This window comes from Oncorhynchus tshawytscha, linkage group LG29 (genome assembly GCF_018296145.1).
Source record: "Oncorhynchus tshawytscha isolate Ot180627B linkage group LG29, Otsh_v2.0, whole genome shotgun sequence".
Lineage (NCBI taxonomy): Eukaryota > Metazoa > Chordata > Actinopteri > Salmoniformes > Salmonidae > Oncorhynchus > Oncorhynchus tshawytscha.
In genome coordinates this window covers 12,939,136-12,957,254 of record NC_056457.1, presented here as the reverse complement: position 1 = coordinate 12,957,254, position 18,119 = coordinate 12,939,136, and the positions used below count along the sequence as shown (strand labels likewise).

Here is an 18,119-nt window from a genome sequence, read left to right as displayed (position 1 = left end):
ACTAGGCTACACTAGGCTACACTAGGCTACACTAGGCTACACTAGGCTACACTAGGCTACACTAGGCTACACTAGGCTACACTAGGCTACACTAGGCTACACTAGGCTACACTAGGCTACACTAGGCTACACTAGGCTACACTAGGCTACACTAGGGCTACACTAGGCTACACTAGGCTACACTAGGCTACACTAGGCTACACTAGGCTACACTAGGCTACACTAGGCTACACTAGGCTACACTAGGCTACACTAGGCTACACTAGGCTACACTAGGCTACACTAGGCTACACTAGGCTACACTAGGCTACACTAGGCTACACTAGGCTACACTAGGCTACACTAGGCTACACTAGGCTACACTAGGCTACACTAGGCTACACTAGGCTACACTAGGCTACACTGCTGCCCCTCATTGTCATATAATTTTAAAGGCTGATAAGGCTGATTGAGCTGTTCATAGAGGGTTCTTGGAAGAACCCTCCAAAGATAAAAGGGTTATTGGTAGAACTCTTCACAGATCATTCTAGGAAGAACATTTATATAGAGGGTTCTAGGTAGTACCATATACAGGGGGTTCTTTGAAGAACCCTACATAAAGGGTTCTAGATGGAACCCTTTGCAAAGGTTTCTGGCCAGCACCAAAAAGGGTCCCCTATGGGAAGAAACCAAAGAACCCTGTATGGTTGAGCTTAGCACCTTTTTCTAAGAGTATTAGATAGTTATGAGGTTGGTGTTGGAACATTGCTGCGGGGACCTTGCTTGCATGTAGGCCAGTCAAGTTCTTCCACACTGATCTCGACAAACAATTTCTGAACTAACTTGTTAGAAAGGTGGCATCCTCTGACGGTGCCACGTTGAAAGTCACTGAGCTCTTCAGTAAGGCCATTCTACTGCCAATGTTTGTCAATGGAGATTGCATGGCTATGTGCTCAATTTTATACACCTGTCAGCAACGGGTGTGGCTGAAATAGCCGAATCCACTAATTAGAAAGTAGTGTAGCGTAATAAAATTAATTTACAAAACTTTCTGCCATTCCTGCTTATTACCGGCAGCTAAAATCAAATCAAATGCTGTCTGTCACTACACTCTCTCTCTCCTCCTCCACTGATGATACTGTCTGCATGCACTAGACTAGAGCATCTAGTGTCTTGCCTCGTATTCCTTTGCTCTGTGGTGCACCTTTGAAGGAACCACTTACTAGCGAGAATAAACGGGGGGGGTACTCCTTGCCTGGTCCAGTCAGTGTGCCGTCTCCGCAAAATAGAGCTGACAGATCTTTTATAAATAATGAGCAAATAAAATGTTATTTGTCATATGCTTTGTAAACAATAGGTGTGGAATCACGGTGAAATGCTTCGATTCTTCTCAGCAATGCAGAGAGAAAGATAATAGAGAAATAATAGAAAAGTAAAACACGTAATAATAAAAGTAATAATAGATACACAATGAGTAACTGTAACAGTAGCAGCAGCGTGTGTGATGGGTCAAAAAAACAGTTTGTAGAAAAAGTGTCTATGCAGATAGTCCGAGTAGCTATTTGATGAACTATTTACCTAACTACTGTATTTAGCAGACTTAAGGCTTGGGGATAGAAACTGTTCAGGGTCCTGTTGGTTCCAGACTTGGTGTATAGGTACCGCTTGCCATGTGGTAGCAGAGAGAACAGCCTATGACTTGGGTGGCTGGAGTCTTTTTTAGCGCCTTGCAGTCGGATGTCAAGCAGTTGCCATAACAAGCGGTGATGCAGCCAGTCAAGATGCTCTCAAGGGTGCAGCTGTATAACCTTTTGAAGATCTGAGGACCCATGCCAAATCTTTTCAGTTTCCATTTTCATGGCCTCTTTACAACTGTGTTGGTGTGTTTGAACCACGACAGATCCTTAGTGCTGTGGATACCGAGGAACTTGAAGCTCTCGACCCGCTTCACTACAGCCCCGTCGATGTGAATAGGGGCATGCTTGGTCCTCTATTTCTTGTAGTTTACGATCAGCTCCGTTGTCTTGCTGACTTTGAGGTTGTTGTCCTGGCACCACACTGCCAGGTCTCGGACCTCCTCCCTACAGGTTGCCTTATCATTGTTGGTGATCAGGCCTACCATTGTTGTCTCATCAGCAAACTTAATGATAGTGTTGGAGTTGTGCATGGCCAGGCAGTTGTGGGTGAACAGGGAGTACAATAGGGTACTAAGCACGCACCTCTGAGGGGCTCCCGTGTTAAGGATCAGCATGGCAGATGTGTTGCTGCACCCGGAGTGGCCAGTCAGGAAATCCAGGATAAAGTTGCAGAGGGAGGTGTTCATTCCCAGGGTCCTTAGCTTCATGATAAGCTTGTTGAACTCTAAGCTTTAGTGAATGAACATCATTCTCACATAGGTATTCCTTTTGTCCCGGTGGGAAATGGTAGCGTGGAGTGCAATAGAGATTGCATCGTCTGTGGCTCTTTTGGGGCAAAATGTGAATTGGAGTGGGTCCAGGGTGTCTGGGATGATGGTGTTAATGAGAGCCATGACCAGCCTTTCAAAGCATTTCATGGCTACAGATGTGATAGTCATTCAGACAGTTTATCTTTGTATTCTTGGGCACAGGGACTTTGGTGGTCTGCTTGAAACATGTAGGTATTACAGACTGGGTGAGGGATAGGCTGAACATGTCAGTGAAGACAAGATGATAAACGTTGGCTTAAAAAGTTTAGTAATTAATGTAACGTGTGAAGAAAAAAAACAGTACAAATCTGAGGGGGCATGAAGCCTCAGACTATATTGGGAATAGGGTGCCGTTTGGATGTATCCTAGCTCTCACAGAGCAGTTGGAGCTCCTACTGCAACTGGACATGGGATGTGTCCACTTAGAGAAGCACCACACATAGACTGCTACATAATGCTGGTGTTGACACAAGTCTGTGTCGAGTTTGTTAAGCTAAATGTTAGTTCATTGTACAAAGATATAAGCACAGCCACTTGAAGCAGGGGTGCTGCAACACCCCCTGAAAAATCTAAATAAACAAATAAACTAAAAACATTTATTTAAAAATAATAATAATTCACAAAAGTAGTGCACTGGGCCTTTACTAGTCCTGTATTAGCGGACCGATATAGCCGTCTGCACCCCCACCCCCAACAGCACCCCCACCCCAATTCTTCACACGACTATGGATATAAGCAGACATTTTACATGTTAAATGTTGGTATATGAGGAGTTATGCTAGTGGATATAGGTTTAAGTGGCAATGTGTTTTTCTTTATTGACATAATTCAGTATCTGGTACAACAGATAATAACACATTTTTCCTCCATCCTCTTTAGCTAAAGCTGTTTTTATTCACAATGAAAAAGAGGAGGGTAAAACATTTAATTTTTGTGTAATGAGTTTGTTTTCCGCCAAAATGTATTTTCTTCCAAAAATTTAACATATATATCAAACATCCAGCCCGTAAGGATGTCCAATCTGGCACGCAAGTGTTTTGAGTAAAACAGTTGAATAATATAATAATATATATATTATATTATTCAGCTGTTTTACTCAAAACACCTGCGTACCAGATTGGTCCTCCTCACGGGCTGAACGTTTGATACGCCTGGCATTGGCATTGCTAAGTTGTCCCTACATTGTAACCTAAGAAGAAAACAGACTATGTTTTGCTGAGAAAATCGATTCCGGAGCTTTTTTCTCATCCCTAAAAAGCTGCATTAGGCTCCTCTTGCCAAATAAGCACTTACTGCAAGTGATAAGTGATGTAAAACCATAGCCAACATCATAAAATAAACATTTCATAAATCAAAATCAAGTTTATTTGTACCAATTTACTCAATCTATTGCCTTGGCCTTGTGTTAAAAGAAATGTATGTATGCTAGTTTGTAAATTAATCAAAACATGTGAAGGCATAGCAGTTCACCATGTTCAACCAGCACTGTTAATTCTTACCGATATTCCTGAATAAAACAAAGAAACTGTGGCTATGGACTAATGACCCATTAGCCCAAACCAATTAATACTTTTCATTAATCAATCAATCAATCAATCAGCTTCACAATTTGGGGTTGTCATTAGGGGTCCAACCAATCAGAGTGGTTGTGTGTTCCATGTGTTCCGAGTACCATACAATCCGAGTGGTTATGTGTTGCACAGGTCATCCAGACTATCAGCGCTGTGGACAAGGATGAGCCTCCCAGTGGTCATCGCTTTTACTTCGCCCTGCCTCCATCTGTGGCCGGCAACTCCAACTTCACTCTCCGAGACAACAAAGGTAGGTGTTTTCTCCTCGTCAAAGTACATCAATTAACAGTCCATTACTGACAACAGAGAAGAATGTGAGGAAAACGTTACATCAAAGGGGATTGGAGTTTGTAAGGACTACAAATCCAGGGTCAACTATGGCCATAACAGTCCTGCAAGTATGGATTGAGAAGTCTTTCTTGTCCATGTTTGATTTTTCAAACATGAGATATTTCAAGACCTTTTTGATTGATAGTAGTTGCTGAAACAAACTTTCTGAGAATGATTCTGACGGCTTATTCATGTCTGCTTCACCTTTAAATCAATTTTATGGATAGGAATATCCACGAATGTTAATTGCAGGTTTAGATGTGTGGAGGCAAAAACAGGTTTTGAAATGTAATGACTAAATTTGAAAGTATAATTTAATCTCTAATGGTATCATGCCCATTTGCACAAAATATTTTCCTCCTCTGTAAATATTGTCTGGTCTTCTATTCCTCACTTGCTATGATTCATATGTCACTGCTGGTCAAGTACATTTGGAAATCAAACCAACAATGTAATTTCTCAACGGGTGGCATAGAAGAGAATGTAATATCTCTGATATCTTATATTATATGAATTATTGGCTCCATTTGTTGATTTTCTTGTATTCTCTTTGTTATTGAAAAGAGAACATAATGGCACGTACAACAAACTCCAAAGCTAGTCGCTGGTGCTGTACCATATGTATTCCTGCAAATGCCCAATAGACTATGTGATCTGTGAGATACAGCATTTCATATATACTGAACAGAAAATATAAACACAACATGCAACAATTTCAAAGATTTTACTGAGTTACCATTCACAGGAGGAAATCAGTCAATTGAAATAAATAAATTAGGCCCTAATCTATGGATGTCATATGACTGGGCAGGGGCGCAGCCATGGGTGGATCTGGGAGGGCATAGGCCCACCCACTCTGTAGCCAGGTCCCACGATCCTGCAGGTTAAGAAGCTGGATGTGGTGGTTCTGGGCTGGCATGGTTAAACGTGGTCTGTGGTTGTGAGGCCGGCTGGACATATGGCTGTTACGGTGAATGTATTACTGCCACACCGGTTGTCATGAGTCATGACAGCAGTCAAATTCCAAGTGAGTGTTTAGTCAAGGTAGTTGATGCTGCTGATGGTCATTAGTAACCTACCAAACATGATAACTGCCTGGTACTCAGCACTCTATTGTCTATCTAATCTCTCTGACATCAATGCAAATGTAATTGAACATCTAATCAAGCACTTCATGAGAGTCCATGAGCTCAAGTTGTGCAACATTTCTATAGGCTAACAATTGCATGAGAAAACAGAGTGGTGGCCTCTATTAAAAAGAGGAGGATCCCATCAGCTTTCTATAGACTACTACCTACTATATTTATATTTCATCTTTCCTAATATTAAGCACATTGCTTCACTTTACAACAGGAGTATAGTCTACCTGTCTGGCATGAAAATGAATCACCTGTTTCGAGACAGGTGCACAGAAATGGTCCATTCTAAATCAAAACAAATTTCAAACATATATTATTTAGTCTATGTAATGACAAGATTAAATCAAGAATCGTGTGATAGGTGACAATATTAGCCTATCACTTGTGAATGATGTAGTATCACTTGTGAATGATGTATTATCACTTGTGAATGATGCATTATCACTTGTAAATGATGTATTATCACTTGTGAATGATATATTATCACTTGTGAATGACATATTATCACTTGTGACTGATATATTATCACTTGTGTACGATCCCCAGCTGTTACGCATGCCTTTTTTGGGTGACTTTTTCAAATCATAGTCGCACACCTCATATAGCCTAGCCCATAGGCCTATATGTTTTGATAAGGTTCGTATCACAACTAAAGTAGCCAAAAAACTTCTTAAAATTACGCACATTAATCCACTTTACAACTGGTGTAGAGCCTACATGGCATACATACACAGAGAATGAGTTTCAAGTTTGGGGAAGATAATTTTCACCATAAAAATACACATTTATAATAAAACCATTACATGCATAATCGCATTTGTTGTCACTTTTGAGAAAGGGGTTTTCCTGCTAATCAAACATTTGCGCGTATAGCCTACTGTCGTGTGTGCATTGCTGCCTTTACAATGTGAAGAAACAGCGTAATAGTTTATCAACATTTTAGCCGAAATGTTCTCGTCTGTAGCGTCAGGCTCATTGCTTAAAACAGGTTTTTTGATGCAAGTGGTTGTATTCATTTGGGATCTATCGCATCCCACAACTATCCCTGACTATGTTTATAGTATTTATGTCTCGCACAGAATAGAATAGGTCAACTTTTGTGCTATGGGGGATAGTAGATTGACATAGGCTAGTGTTTTTGCTGTTCGTTAGGCCTAATCATCTTGTTGGCTGACGAAAAGTAAATGTGGACAGTTTTTCCAATATCTTCAATATGGGCAGTTGCGAGGAGTGCAGTTGCGTCTCCGATGTGTCTGTCTTCAGTTGTAGCCTGTGCGAAAGACCGATCACATGACAGAGAGCCATGTTAGTTAGAGGTGCTTCAGCAGGCAGCTGGGAGAAGGGAATAATAATCATTATATTCAGCCAAAGGGCACAACGACCACAGGCCGCAAAAGGCATGGATTTTTTAGGGGTCATTACGGCCACACAAATGAGATGCATTCGGGAAATTCGAGGCATTATCAAGTGCTTGTCAAGTTGTAAATGAGAGACTGACGAAGTACATTAAAAAAATAAACAAAGCTCATGCTTCTCATGCAGCCTTAGAATGTATTAAAAAATCTAAACATATAGCCCAATATTTGTATCACAACTATGTAGTCAGCTATGTTCAATTGTATTCTTCAAACTATAAAATAATATAAAATAATGCCACGGAATTCGAAGCAAATCTTGTCTGTTAAATCAACTAGTGTAGCCCACAGCAACATGGCATAGACAGATCAGGGCCTAACATAAGGACAACTCAGACTATGCTATCCTGTTCTTCTGAAATAGACTACATTAGACTACAAATTAGACTACATACTTCATATCATGTTTCTTTAGACCAGATCAAATCATGGATTTATTGTGAAGGTGAATGCTATATTACATGGATTTATTAGACTTTTCAAATGTAGATGTTCCAAAGGTCTTCATTAGTTTCTTGTAGGCTATGCGTGAAAGCCAGGAGACGCTAAATGTGTTTATCTTAATTAATGGTTAATTACCATGAGACCGGCAGTTATTTGCTTGACAATCACCTGCTGACAAAATGTTATGACTGCCAAATTCTCTAAAACGTCATTGGAGGTGGCTAATGTTAGTGAAATGTACATTAAAACCTCTTAAGCTTCCCCCCTACTTTTTCGGAAATTCTGTTAAAAATCGCGCAACATTTTGGCGTCCTGCTACTCAGGCCAGGAATATAGTATATGCATATGATTAGTATGTGTGGATAGAAAACACTCAGACGTTTCCAAAACTGTTTAAATCACGGCTGTGACTATAACAGAACGTCTGTTTCATCGAAAAGCGCAGGAAAATCTGATCACTGGAGATGGAAAAAAGTATCCATGCGCCACTCCCATGAATTGTTAAAGGTGAACCGTAATATATGAGGCCAAGCTTGCAGTACCTACAGCTACCACAGGATCTATAGAGTCTCCTCATTTGAATCTGAATTGATTCTTGGTAGATCCGCCCAAAGGGAACCGATTCTCTCCGACCACCGACCCGAGGCATTGTCTGCCTTTTTCTCCGGACATTTTTCCACACGGCAGGCTATCGAATTTACATCGCCTCCTGATGATTTTTATAGCTTATTAACGTGTAGTTATACCTAAAGTTGCATTAGAAAGGTATTTCGAAGTGTTTTGTAAAAGTTTATCGTCGAATTTTTAACTTTTAAAAAATGACGTTACGTTATGAAACGCTCTTTTTTCCGTTTTCCACACAGTCTTCATAGATCGATATCTAGGCTATATATGGACCGATTTAATCCAAAAAAAAGACCCAGTATTGATTATGGGACATCAAGGTGTGCAAAGAAAGAAGATGGTCAAAGGTAATTAATGTTTTATATTTTATTGTGCGGTTTGTGTAGCGCCGACTATGCTAATTCTTTTGTTTACATCCCCTACGGGTCTTTTGGGGTGTTGCATGCTATCAGATAATAGCTTCTCATGCTTTCGCCGAAAAGCATTTTAAAAATCTGACACGGTGGCTAGATTCACAATGACTGTAGCTTTATTTTAATACCAAACATGTGTATTTTAATGAACGTTTGCGTTTTAACTAATACCATTAGCATATAGCGTCGCGCATGTGCATTTCTAGAGCTCTAGGTGAGACGTCTGCGTCTCAAGTAAGCTCAAGAGGTTAAATTCTCTGGAAACAGCTCTGTTGGACATTCCTGCAGTCAGCAAGCCAATTCCTCACTCCCTCAACTTGAGACATCTGTGGCATTGTGTTGTGTGACAAAACTGCACATTTTCGTGGCCTTTTATTGTCCCCAGCACACGGTGCACCTGTGTAATGATCATGCTGTTTAATCAGCTTCTTGGTATGCTACACCTGTCAGGTGGATGGATTATCTTGGCAAGGGAGAAATGCTCCCTAACAGGGATGTTGTAACGCTTGTCGTTGGTGGAAGAAGGTGAGGACCAATGCGCAGCGTGGTAAATGTTCATATTCTTTAATGAAACAACTGAACACTGAAAAAACATCAAAACGACAAGCAAACAGTCCTGTACGGTGAAGAAAAACACAGAACAGAAAATAATAAACCATACTAAAACAAAGACATAACAAAAAGAACTAAGGTGTCACGCCCTGGTCTTAGTATTTTGTGTTTATATATTTATTTGGTCAGGCCAGGGTGTGACATGGGTTTATTTTGTGTTGTGTTTTGGTATTGGGGTTTTAGTAGGTATTGGGATTGTGGCTGAGTAGGGGTGTCTAGCATAGTCTATGGCTGCCTGAGGCGGTTCTCAATCAGAGTCAGGTGATTCTCGTTGTCTCTGATTGGGAACCATATTTAGGTAGCCTGGGTTTCACTGTGTGTTTTGTGGGTGATTGTTCCTGTCTCTGTGTTAGTTGTTACCAGACAGGCTGTATTAGGTTTTCACATTTCCGTTTGTTGTTTTTGTATGTTTCGTATTTATCATCATTAAAAATGTCTCGATTTAACCACGCTGCATTTTGGTCCGACTTTCCTTCGACGGAAGAAAGCCGTAATATAAGGTCAGAACGTGACAGTAACCCCGCCCCCAAAGGTGCGGACTCCGGCCGCAAAACCTGAACCTATAGGGGAGGGTCTGGGTGGGCGTCTGTCCGCGGTGGCGGCTCTGGCGCGGGACGTGGATCCCACTCCACCATAGTCTTTGCCCGCTTCTTTCCCCGCCTCAGTGGCGTCTTTAGAGTGTCGACCCTCGCCACCGACCTCAGAATGGGGTCCTTAGCAGCGGGCCCCGAATGGACGGGAGATTCCGGCAGCACCGGACCGGCGGGAGACTCCGGCAGCGCCGGAGTGAAGGGCGGCTCCGGCAGCTCCTGACTGGCGGGCTGCTCTGGCAGCTCAGGACAGCCGGGCGACTCTGGCAGCTCAGGACAGACGGGCGACTCTGGCAGCTCAGGACAGACGGGCGACTCTGGCAGCTCAGGACAGACGGGAGACTCTGGTAGCTCAGAACAGACGGGAGACTCTGGCAACTCAGGACAGGAGGGAGCACCTGGAGGAAGGAGACAGAGAGACAGCCTGGTGCGTGGGGCTGCCACCGGAGGCCTGGTACGTGGAGGAGGCACCGGATATACCGGACCGTGGAGGCGCACTGGAGGTCTCAAGCATCAAGCCTGCACAACCCTACCTGGCTGGATACTCCCCGTCGCCAGGCCAGTGCGGCAAGGTGGAGACCACACTGGGCTGTGCTGGCGAACCGGGGACACCGTGCGTAGGGCTGGTTCCATGTACCCCGGCCCAAGGAGACGTACTGGAGACCAGATGCGCTGAGCCGGCTTCATGGCACCTGGCTCGATGCCCACTCTAGCCCGGCCGATACGAGGCGCTGCGATGTAACGCACCGGGCTATGCCTGCGCACCGGACACCGTGCGCCTCACGGCATAACACGATGCCTGCCCGGTCCACCTTTCTCCAAGGTAAGCACGAGGAGTTGGCTCAGGTCTCCTACCTGACTTAGCCACACTCCCCGTGTGCCTCACCCCTAAGACATTTTTGGGGCTGCCTCTCGTCCCAACCTCGCTGCCATGCTGCCTCCTCATACCACCGCCGCTCAGCTTTCGCTGCCTCCAGCTTTGCCTTGGGGCGGCGATATTCCCCAGCCTGTGCCCAGGGTCCTTCTCCGTCCAGAATCTCCTCCCATGTCCATGAGTCCAGAGATTTCTGCTGCTGCCCGATACCACGCTGCTTGATCCTTTTTTGGTGGGTGATTCTGTAACGCTCGTCGTGGGTGGAAGAAGGTAAGGACCAATGCGCCGCATGGTAAGTGTTCATATTCTTTAATGAAACAACTGAACACTGAAAAAACGAACAGTCCTGTACGGTGAAGAAAAACACAAAACAGAAAATAATCACCCACAAAACACAGGTGGGAAAAGGCTACCTAAGTATGATTCTCAATCAGAGACAACGAACGACACCTGCCTCTGATTGAGAACCATACCAGGCCAAACACAAAACCACAACATAGAAAAAATAACATAGACTACCCACCCAACTCACGCCCTGACCATACTAAAACAAAGACATAACAAAAAGAACTAAGGTCAGAACTTGACAGACACAAAATTTGAGAGAAATAAGCTTTTTGTGCGTATGGAAACTTTCTGATATATTTTATTTCACCTCATGAAACATGGGACCAACACTTTACATGTTGCGTTCATATTTTTGTTCAGTATATGCTAACAGTATATACTGATTGTTATAAACTGGGTGGTTCGAGCCCTTAAATGCTGATTGGCTCACAGCCGTGGTATATCATACCGTATATCGGGTATAACAAAACATTTAATTTTTACTGCTCTAATTACTTTGGTAACCAGTTTATAATAGCAATAAGGCACCTCGGGTGTTTGTGGTATATGGCCAATGTACCACGGCTAGAGGCTGTATCCAGGCACTCCGCTTTGCGTCATGAATAAGAACAGCTCTTAGCCATGGTATATTGGCCATATACCACCCCCCCCCCGTGCCTTATTGCTTAATTATACCACAGTTAAATAAATACTGTATGTGTTTTCTATCCACTGTGTTTACTGTCCACTGTTTTTACTGTGTTCACTGTGTTTACACAGTGCTGTCCTAATATAGACAATGTACTGTTTCAGCTTGTATCAGGACTGTGCAGGGTTTGATCTCTAAATACTCTTCCCCTTCTTCCTTCTTCCTGACTGATCTGGTTCTTCATTTTCCTCCCTTCCAGACAACACGGCGTCCATCGTAACGAAACGTGGAGGATTCCGAAGGCGGGAGCAGGTGCTGTACCGACTGCCCGTGTTGATCGTAGACAGTGGAAGCCCCGCGCTCAGTAGCACCAACACCCTATCAGTGAGCGTGTGTGACTGTGACTCGGACGGCGTAGCCCAATCATGTGGGGCGGTGGCGTACACACTTCCTGCTGGCCTCAGTACAGGGGCCCTTGTCGCCATTCTGGGCTGCATCATTACACTCCTGGGTAAGAACAACCGTGACGTCAACTACTGGAGACAGTGTGCATGTTTGAGATACACAGATTCTTCACAGGTCTACATAGGTCAACAGATCTTCATCATGCCTGGAGCAATGTTTAACCTATCAAATTTGCTATGCAAACCTGCACATAATTCACATTCTTATGTTGTCTTCAGTTCTTGAATAATCTTTATTTTTTATGTAAGAGCTTACTAATGTGATATGTGTGGGTATGGTAATGTCTTTGTGGGTTTAGGGGCAGAGTATGGGTATAGGATTCTACATTTTGGGCCGGTTTTGACTGTACCTGGGTTTATGACGTGTGTCTCTCATGATGCTAACACTAGTCCCATTTGCTATGAGCTTTTGTTATTAATGATTGCACTTAGATTGAATCAACTAAGCAGCAAACGATTGCCCATGAAATCCAGAGACAAGGTCTTTATACCACAGCACAGTCAGAAGAATAGTTTAATGCACTGGTGAACTTTATTGAACACTGAGATGGAGTCTAAATAGGATATACAATAACAAACTTTTTTTTTTTTGATAAGGCCAGCCAAGACTCGCTTTCATTTATATTTGCAAAAATGTGCTTAATTTCTATTGCTAAGGAGAATACTTTTCGTAATGATTGAGATATTGAATGAGGAACACGGTAAAGACGTAGTGGCGGGGCTCTGAACCCAGCATTGCTAATGTGTGCGTGTTTGTCAGTTTGTGTCTGTGTCTGTGTGCGTACACTGTCCGTGGGCGCACGTGTCCTTGTCTGCCTCCATCGGTCTGTGCTGCTTAACTTTGTCTCCTTTTCCCCCATTCTCTCTATCATCCCATTCCCCTTCTCCCTGTTTGACCCTCCCTGCCACCCCCTCTTGCATTAACACCCTGTGCACAACCCTTCCCGTCCTGGCTCCCAAATCTTGCGTGCCTCCATCAAGGCCTATTTCAATCTGCGCTCCTGTAATTGGGGATGTGATTGCGTGTGATTGCATTGTTTTGGTTGAGAGGAGAGCTCAGAAAAAGACCAGAGGTGCTGCTGCCGTCGTCCTCAGGTGCTGTCAGTCCAGGTGTCCTCCAGCCGTAGTAGAATAGAACAGACCTCACAATCTCTCGCTCTCGCTCTTCTCTCTCTCATCAAAGAAAAGCAGGGCCTCCATCCCCACACCAACAACTTCTATTCATCTTTCATCACTGAGTAGAGTAGCTATAATGACAGGTGGCTAAGATGGCAGGTGAAAATTGAACAGCAACTCCTTGAGATGTACCAACCTGTTTTCTTTGTTGATTGATAAGAGCCCACTTCACAATGTCCATGAGTTTCAACCACTCACCAGCTCACTTACCTATCATATAGTTGTGTGACTATTGTGTGTGTGTGTGTGTGTGTGTGTGTGTGTGTGTGTGTGTGTGTGTGTGTGTGTGTGTGTGTGTGTGTGTGTGTGTGTGTGTGTGTGTGTGTGGGTGTGTGTGCGTGCGTGCGTACATGGTTATCTATGTAGTTTTTCTATCAAACTGGACGGTCATTAGTTTTAGGTCCACATGACATTAAGTAACACATCTACTGTTATCATTTAGAAGACATGTCCTCTGTCTTCCACTAAATTGTACACCCTCAAAATATAATATTTTTTCCGAGATTTTTAGCTGTCATCTAAATCCTCTTTGGAGATGAATATCCCCATGGTCATAGTGACATTGAAACTGCAAAAGAAAGTTGGCAAGTCATTATTTGAAACGATTTAGCACCTTTTTATTTTTTGAGGTCCGGTCAGGTGATGCGTCAGACACGACCAATTAGGGCTTTTAAGTAGCACCCCCTCAGCGCCAGACGTCTGTTGCCATGACTATTGTCACTCAAACCAAATGATTTTCTCACTACCCTGGCCACTCTAATTCTGAATTTGCCTGACTATGAAAAAGTGGAGGACCACAGTCCCAACTACTCGTATATGACTTATTGAGTGATTAGTGATGCTTAACACAACTACTGGGAAAGCAAGAGATAATTATGCTTATATAATAGTACATAGCAGTAGACCGTAGTGTATTCTCCCCCTACACAAGTAGTTTGTTTATCTGTGATCTAAATTAGTTGACTAGAGGCAATACACCAAATGTATCATTTTATTGACAAACATTATTGTCTCCATGAGACATATTGTCCTCATAATGATGTGTCCATTAGTCCTTTTGCCATCAGAATGTAGTTGTCTTTTACAATTATGCAGCAATATGGAAGGTGTGTGGTTTGTGAGTGACACAGCCAGTGAATAATCAGCCTGAGGTTTAGACAGAGCTAAGCAAGCAGAGTGGCGATGATGAGGAGGGGTCTTTTTGCTTCAGTTCATTATAATGATGTACACTAGCAAGGAGAGCCATGGCAGCACAGAAAACTCTGCTTGCACAGTATTGATTGTGCTTGATGGATCTTTTAAACAATTCAATTACAGCAAATCCAGGATAACATCAAATAGATTTTTGTTTGTTTTTTTGTTTGTTTACCATCTGCATCTATGCAGTGTTGATCCACTCTAAAGAGGGTATTTATTCATATGAAGGCTTGCTGAATAATGTCTAGTGTGGTGGTCATTGTATTGAAGCCGCTTGATGACTGTCACAGTGGGTCTTTTATATGCTTGGCCATCTTCCTGCAGCCACTCGTAAGGCATGATTGGCTCCTGGCCAACACCCAGTATGTGATGATGAGGCACAGCATAGCGCCTTCTAGGTATTCAACCCTAAAAAGCTTGGCTGGAAGGCAATGAAGATCTTCTCTTTCATTGTGCCACCATATCATGATTCATCTGGAAAAGCATTACCGAACTGAATGGAATCTGGAGAGCTCTTAAGCTCCTATACAATCAGAGGTGAACCAATGTACTATTCTCCTCATTGATTCCAAGGGATGTGTCATCTTTCAAAATAGCATTTCACTAAAGCTATACAATTACACACATAGAAAATTATATCAACATTCCAAATAATGGCAGTAGTGGTAGTAGCAGTAGTGAGGGAAACAGACCAGTGGTATTGACAGATTAAACCATGTTTGAGTAGTACCACGGGTGGAGTAGTAACACACTGTAGCTATTAGAGCCATGCATTCAGAAGCCAGTCACCAAACAGCAGTCAAAAGGCTCTCCATTCATCAGTGTCTCCCCGAGCGTTTTATGTAACACCCCCACCCCTTCCAGCTTCTCCATTTGCTCTCTTATTACGAGGTGTGAAGCGGTGTTTGCCTTCGTTTTCCCAGGCCCTTCTCTCTAGCCCGCGGAAGCCAGACGCAGCAAAGGGAAGAAATATGGTCCCACAATGCGATATTTCACTGGCACCAGTGCGACGTTGATGGATGAAGGATCATTAGACATTTGCCAGTTTGCTTCGGTGTGGAGAGTTATTTTCAGCAATAATATATGGGACCAGGGATTGGAGAGGGGTGCCTAGAAGTTCAGAAATTCCGGTTTCAGGAAGTTTTCTGTCCGTTTGGAAGTGGTGCACAAAATGGAGGATGGAGGAGAGAAATGTATTGATGCAAAGACACTGTTTCAATGTTTTATTTTCACATTCATCAAATATGGGCTATTATTTTCCATAGATTTATCATCCAAGTGTACTGTGCCTTTATATTGAATAAGTATCCTAATGCTGATGGTTAATAAACATTGACTCTTCTCTTTCCTTGTTCAGTGATGGTGCTGCTGATTGTGTCGATGCGTCGGAGGAAGAAGGAGCCCTTGATCCTGGAGGAGGAGAGGGACGTGAGGGAGAACATCGTCCGCTACGACGATGAAGGTGGAGGAGAGGAGGACACTGAGGCCTTCGACATGGTGGCCCTCCGCAACCTCAATGTCATCAGAGACCCCAAGGTTCGGCGAGACGTCACCCCTGACACCCCCACCTTCTTCCCCTACCCGAGATCCTCCTCCTCGCTTCCCGTCTACAAGACCCTGCCGGACAACGTGGTGTTCCGAGAGTTCATTTGGGACCGGCTGAAGGACGCAGATGTTGATCCAACAGCTCCGCCGTATGACTCTTTGCAGACGTACGCCTTTGAGGGGAATGGTTCGGTAGCTGAGTCGTTAAGCTCCCTGGAGTCACTAAGTACAGACTCAGAGCAGAACTACGACTATCTCAGCAACTGGGGGCCGCGCTTCAAAAAGCTAGCCGACCTCTACGGCGACGGCAAAAGCGTGTTCTCATAGCCGACATTTTCCCGAACTTATACAGAAATCAACAATGGTAATGTATTGTAATAAAAAAATATAATTAACAACTAGTCTGCCAAAGTGCAGGGTGCAAGAGTCTGAGAACAAAAGTAAGAAACAAAAAAAATCTTGACTTAAAAGGTTTGGTTTGTTTACTTGCCTTGGATTTTGGATTTTCTAAAAGGGTGACTTGGCAAGTTTTGACATGTAACTTCAAAAGTGACTTGACTGAAAAGGAAACCTTGTGAGCAAAGACATTAAAAGGTTTCAAAGTTGGGCTGGGGTCCAGCAATCGACTGTGTACGTGGTAGGCTACAGTATATTTATGTGGAGGCACCTGTTCTCTCATTCCTGTGATGGGCACAGACCCAGCAGTCTTGTTTTGATGCATTCCCTTGCTCTTTTTGTTTAAAAAAAAAACACTTTCTCCTAAAGTGCTCGGTCCCCGGCGGCTAATCAGTAGAGTAGTCACTCAACTATTCATTTGAAAGTCGTCAAGAGTGTCAATGTTTTGTTTTTGTTTGGTGTTTTTCAGATTACGAAGGAAAAACTCTTCTTAAGTCACAGACTCGCGGAGAAAAAACAAACAAAGAGAAATCAGTCAGTCATATCTTTCAGTGCTATTTGTGACAAGTAGTCAAGTGTACAGATCGGTTGAAGAGGAACCACTACTGTTAAATTCTTGAGAGTTTTGAAATCTGACCTCGTGTCTACAAGAAATTGTGTGTACTGTGGTCTGAGAAAAATAATGCAACTGATCTGTGTGTATCCTTCGATAGGTGCAGGAAAGTGTTAACTTTCTCCTCTTAACCTAGCATTTTACAGATGTTACTATGTGGTGTTTGCCTTTGAGTCTATTTTCCTTAGGCCTGACTCTTTCTATTTGCCAAGTCCAATTTTATGTAATACTGATGTAATAACAATGATGTAACATTATGGTTGAGATGGAAAATCCATATCCGGATTGAACCTTCAAATAAAGTATTTTTCATTATTTGCAAAGGAATTTGGAATTCACGGGCCAACATTTACTCTTGCCCAAGGAATTCAGTTGACGTTGTGTTGGACCGTGGAAGATACTTGCAAAGTGAAGACTTGTTTGGATGTATTGTTGTGCTGGGCTGAGATGGGTCACGTACATAGCTGCAGGAAGATGTTTAGGGGTGCTGCGATTTATTTATTTTTCGCCGGGGGGCATAATTGTTTTGTGCACGCTATAGACAGCTATATCAGTCCACTATTACAGGACTAGTAAAGACCCAGTGCATTCATTACTTTCGTGAGAGACTTTAAAAAATATATATTTGTATTAATATATCATTTTTTAGTCCGAAGTTTTTTTATTTTATTTTTTAAAATGCTGCAGCACCCTCAGCATCCTACTTCCAGCGGCTATGGTTCCATAACAACAACAACAACAACAGCAACAACAACAACAAGCATTTCCTGTTGCTCACAGTAACTGCAGTAAATCAGCTTGTCCCAAAAATATTCTGCAGAATGAAATCATGTCCGCCCATGGTGCACATTTTGTTCATTGATTATGAAGTACACTGTATGGCGAGAATACGGGAGGCAAAGGGAGCATTTTATTTCAAACAAAATGCCTTTTGAACTGTTCCCATTGGAAGTCAACATGTTCATCAAAAAAGTATTCTTATTTATTTTGAAGAAGCAGAATTATATGATGTTGGCAGATGTTTTTATCCTTTTTGCTGACAATAAAAAGGACATTCTGTTCCTCAAAAGACTGAGGGGACTTCTTTCAGTTCTTTTGAACATTAAAACATCTAGGATATGTCAGTGTTTAATTACATTATCAAGGTGTACCACATGCTTTGAGAGAAATAAATGATGGGTTGTTTGAGGAGATGGAGATGCAGAGCTGCCTTTTTGCCTGGCATGAATATCAGCAGGCATAAAACACACACACACACACACGCACATTTTCTTTGCCTTTGCACAACTCTGGGATCCAGATGGGAGGGGGGGTA

General features: G+C 42.8%; 1 protein-coding gene across 1 annotated transcript in view; it reads left to right on the top strand.

The window, feature by feature from the left end:
• Nucleotides 1-17,916, top strand: part of LOC112227911 (cadherin-7-like) — a 117,988-nt gene extending 100,072 nt beyond the window's left edge. The window contains exons 10-12 of the mRNA XM_024392908.2: nucleotides 4,129-4,246; nucleotides 11,673-11,924; nucleotides 15,608-17,916. Of these exons, the coding sequence (XP_024248676.1) occupies nucleotides 4,129-4,246; nucleotides 11,673-11,924; nucleotides 15,608-16,122 (885 nt within the window). The 3' untranslated portion in view covers nucleotides 16,123-17,916. The remainder of the gene's footprint in view (nucleotides 1-4,128; nucleotides 4,247-11,672; nucleotides 11,925-15,607) is intronic.
• The last annotated feature ends 203 nt before the right edge of the window (nucleotides 17,917-18,119 follow it).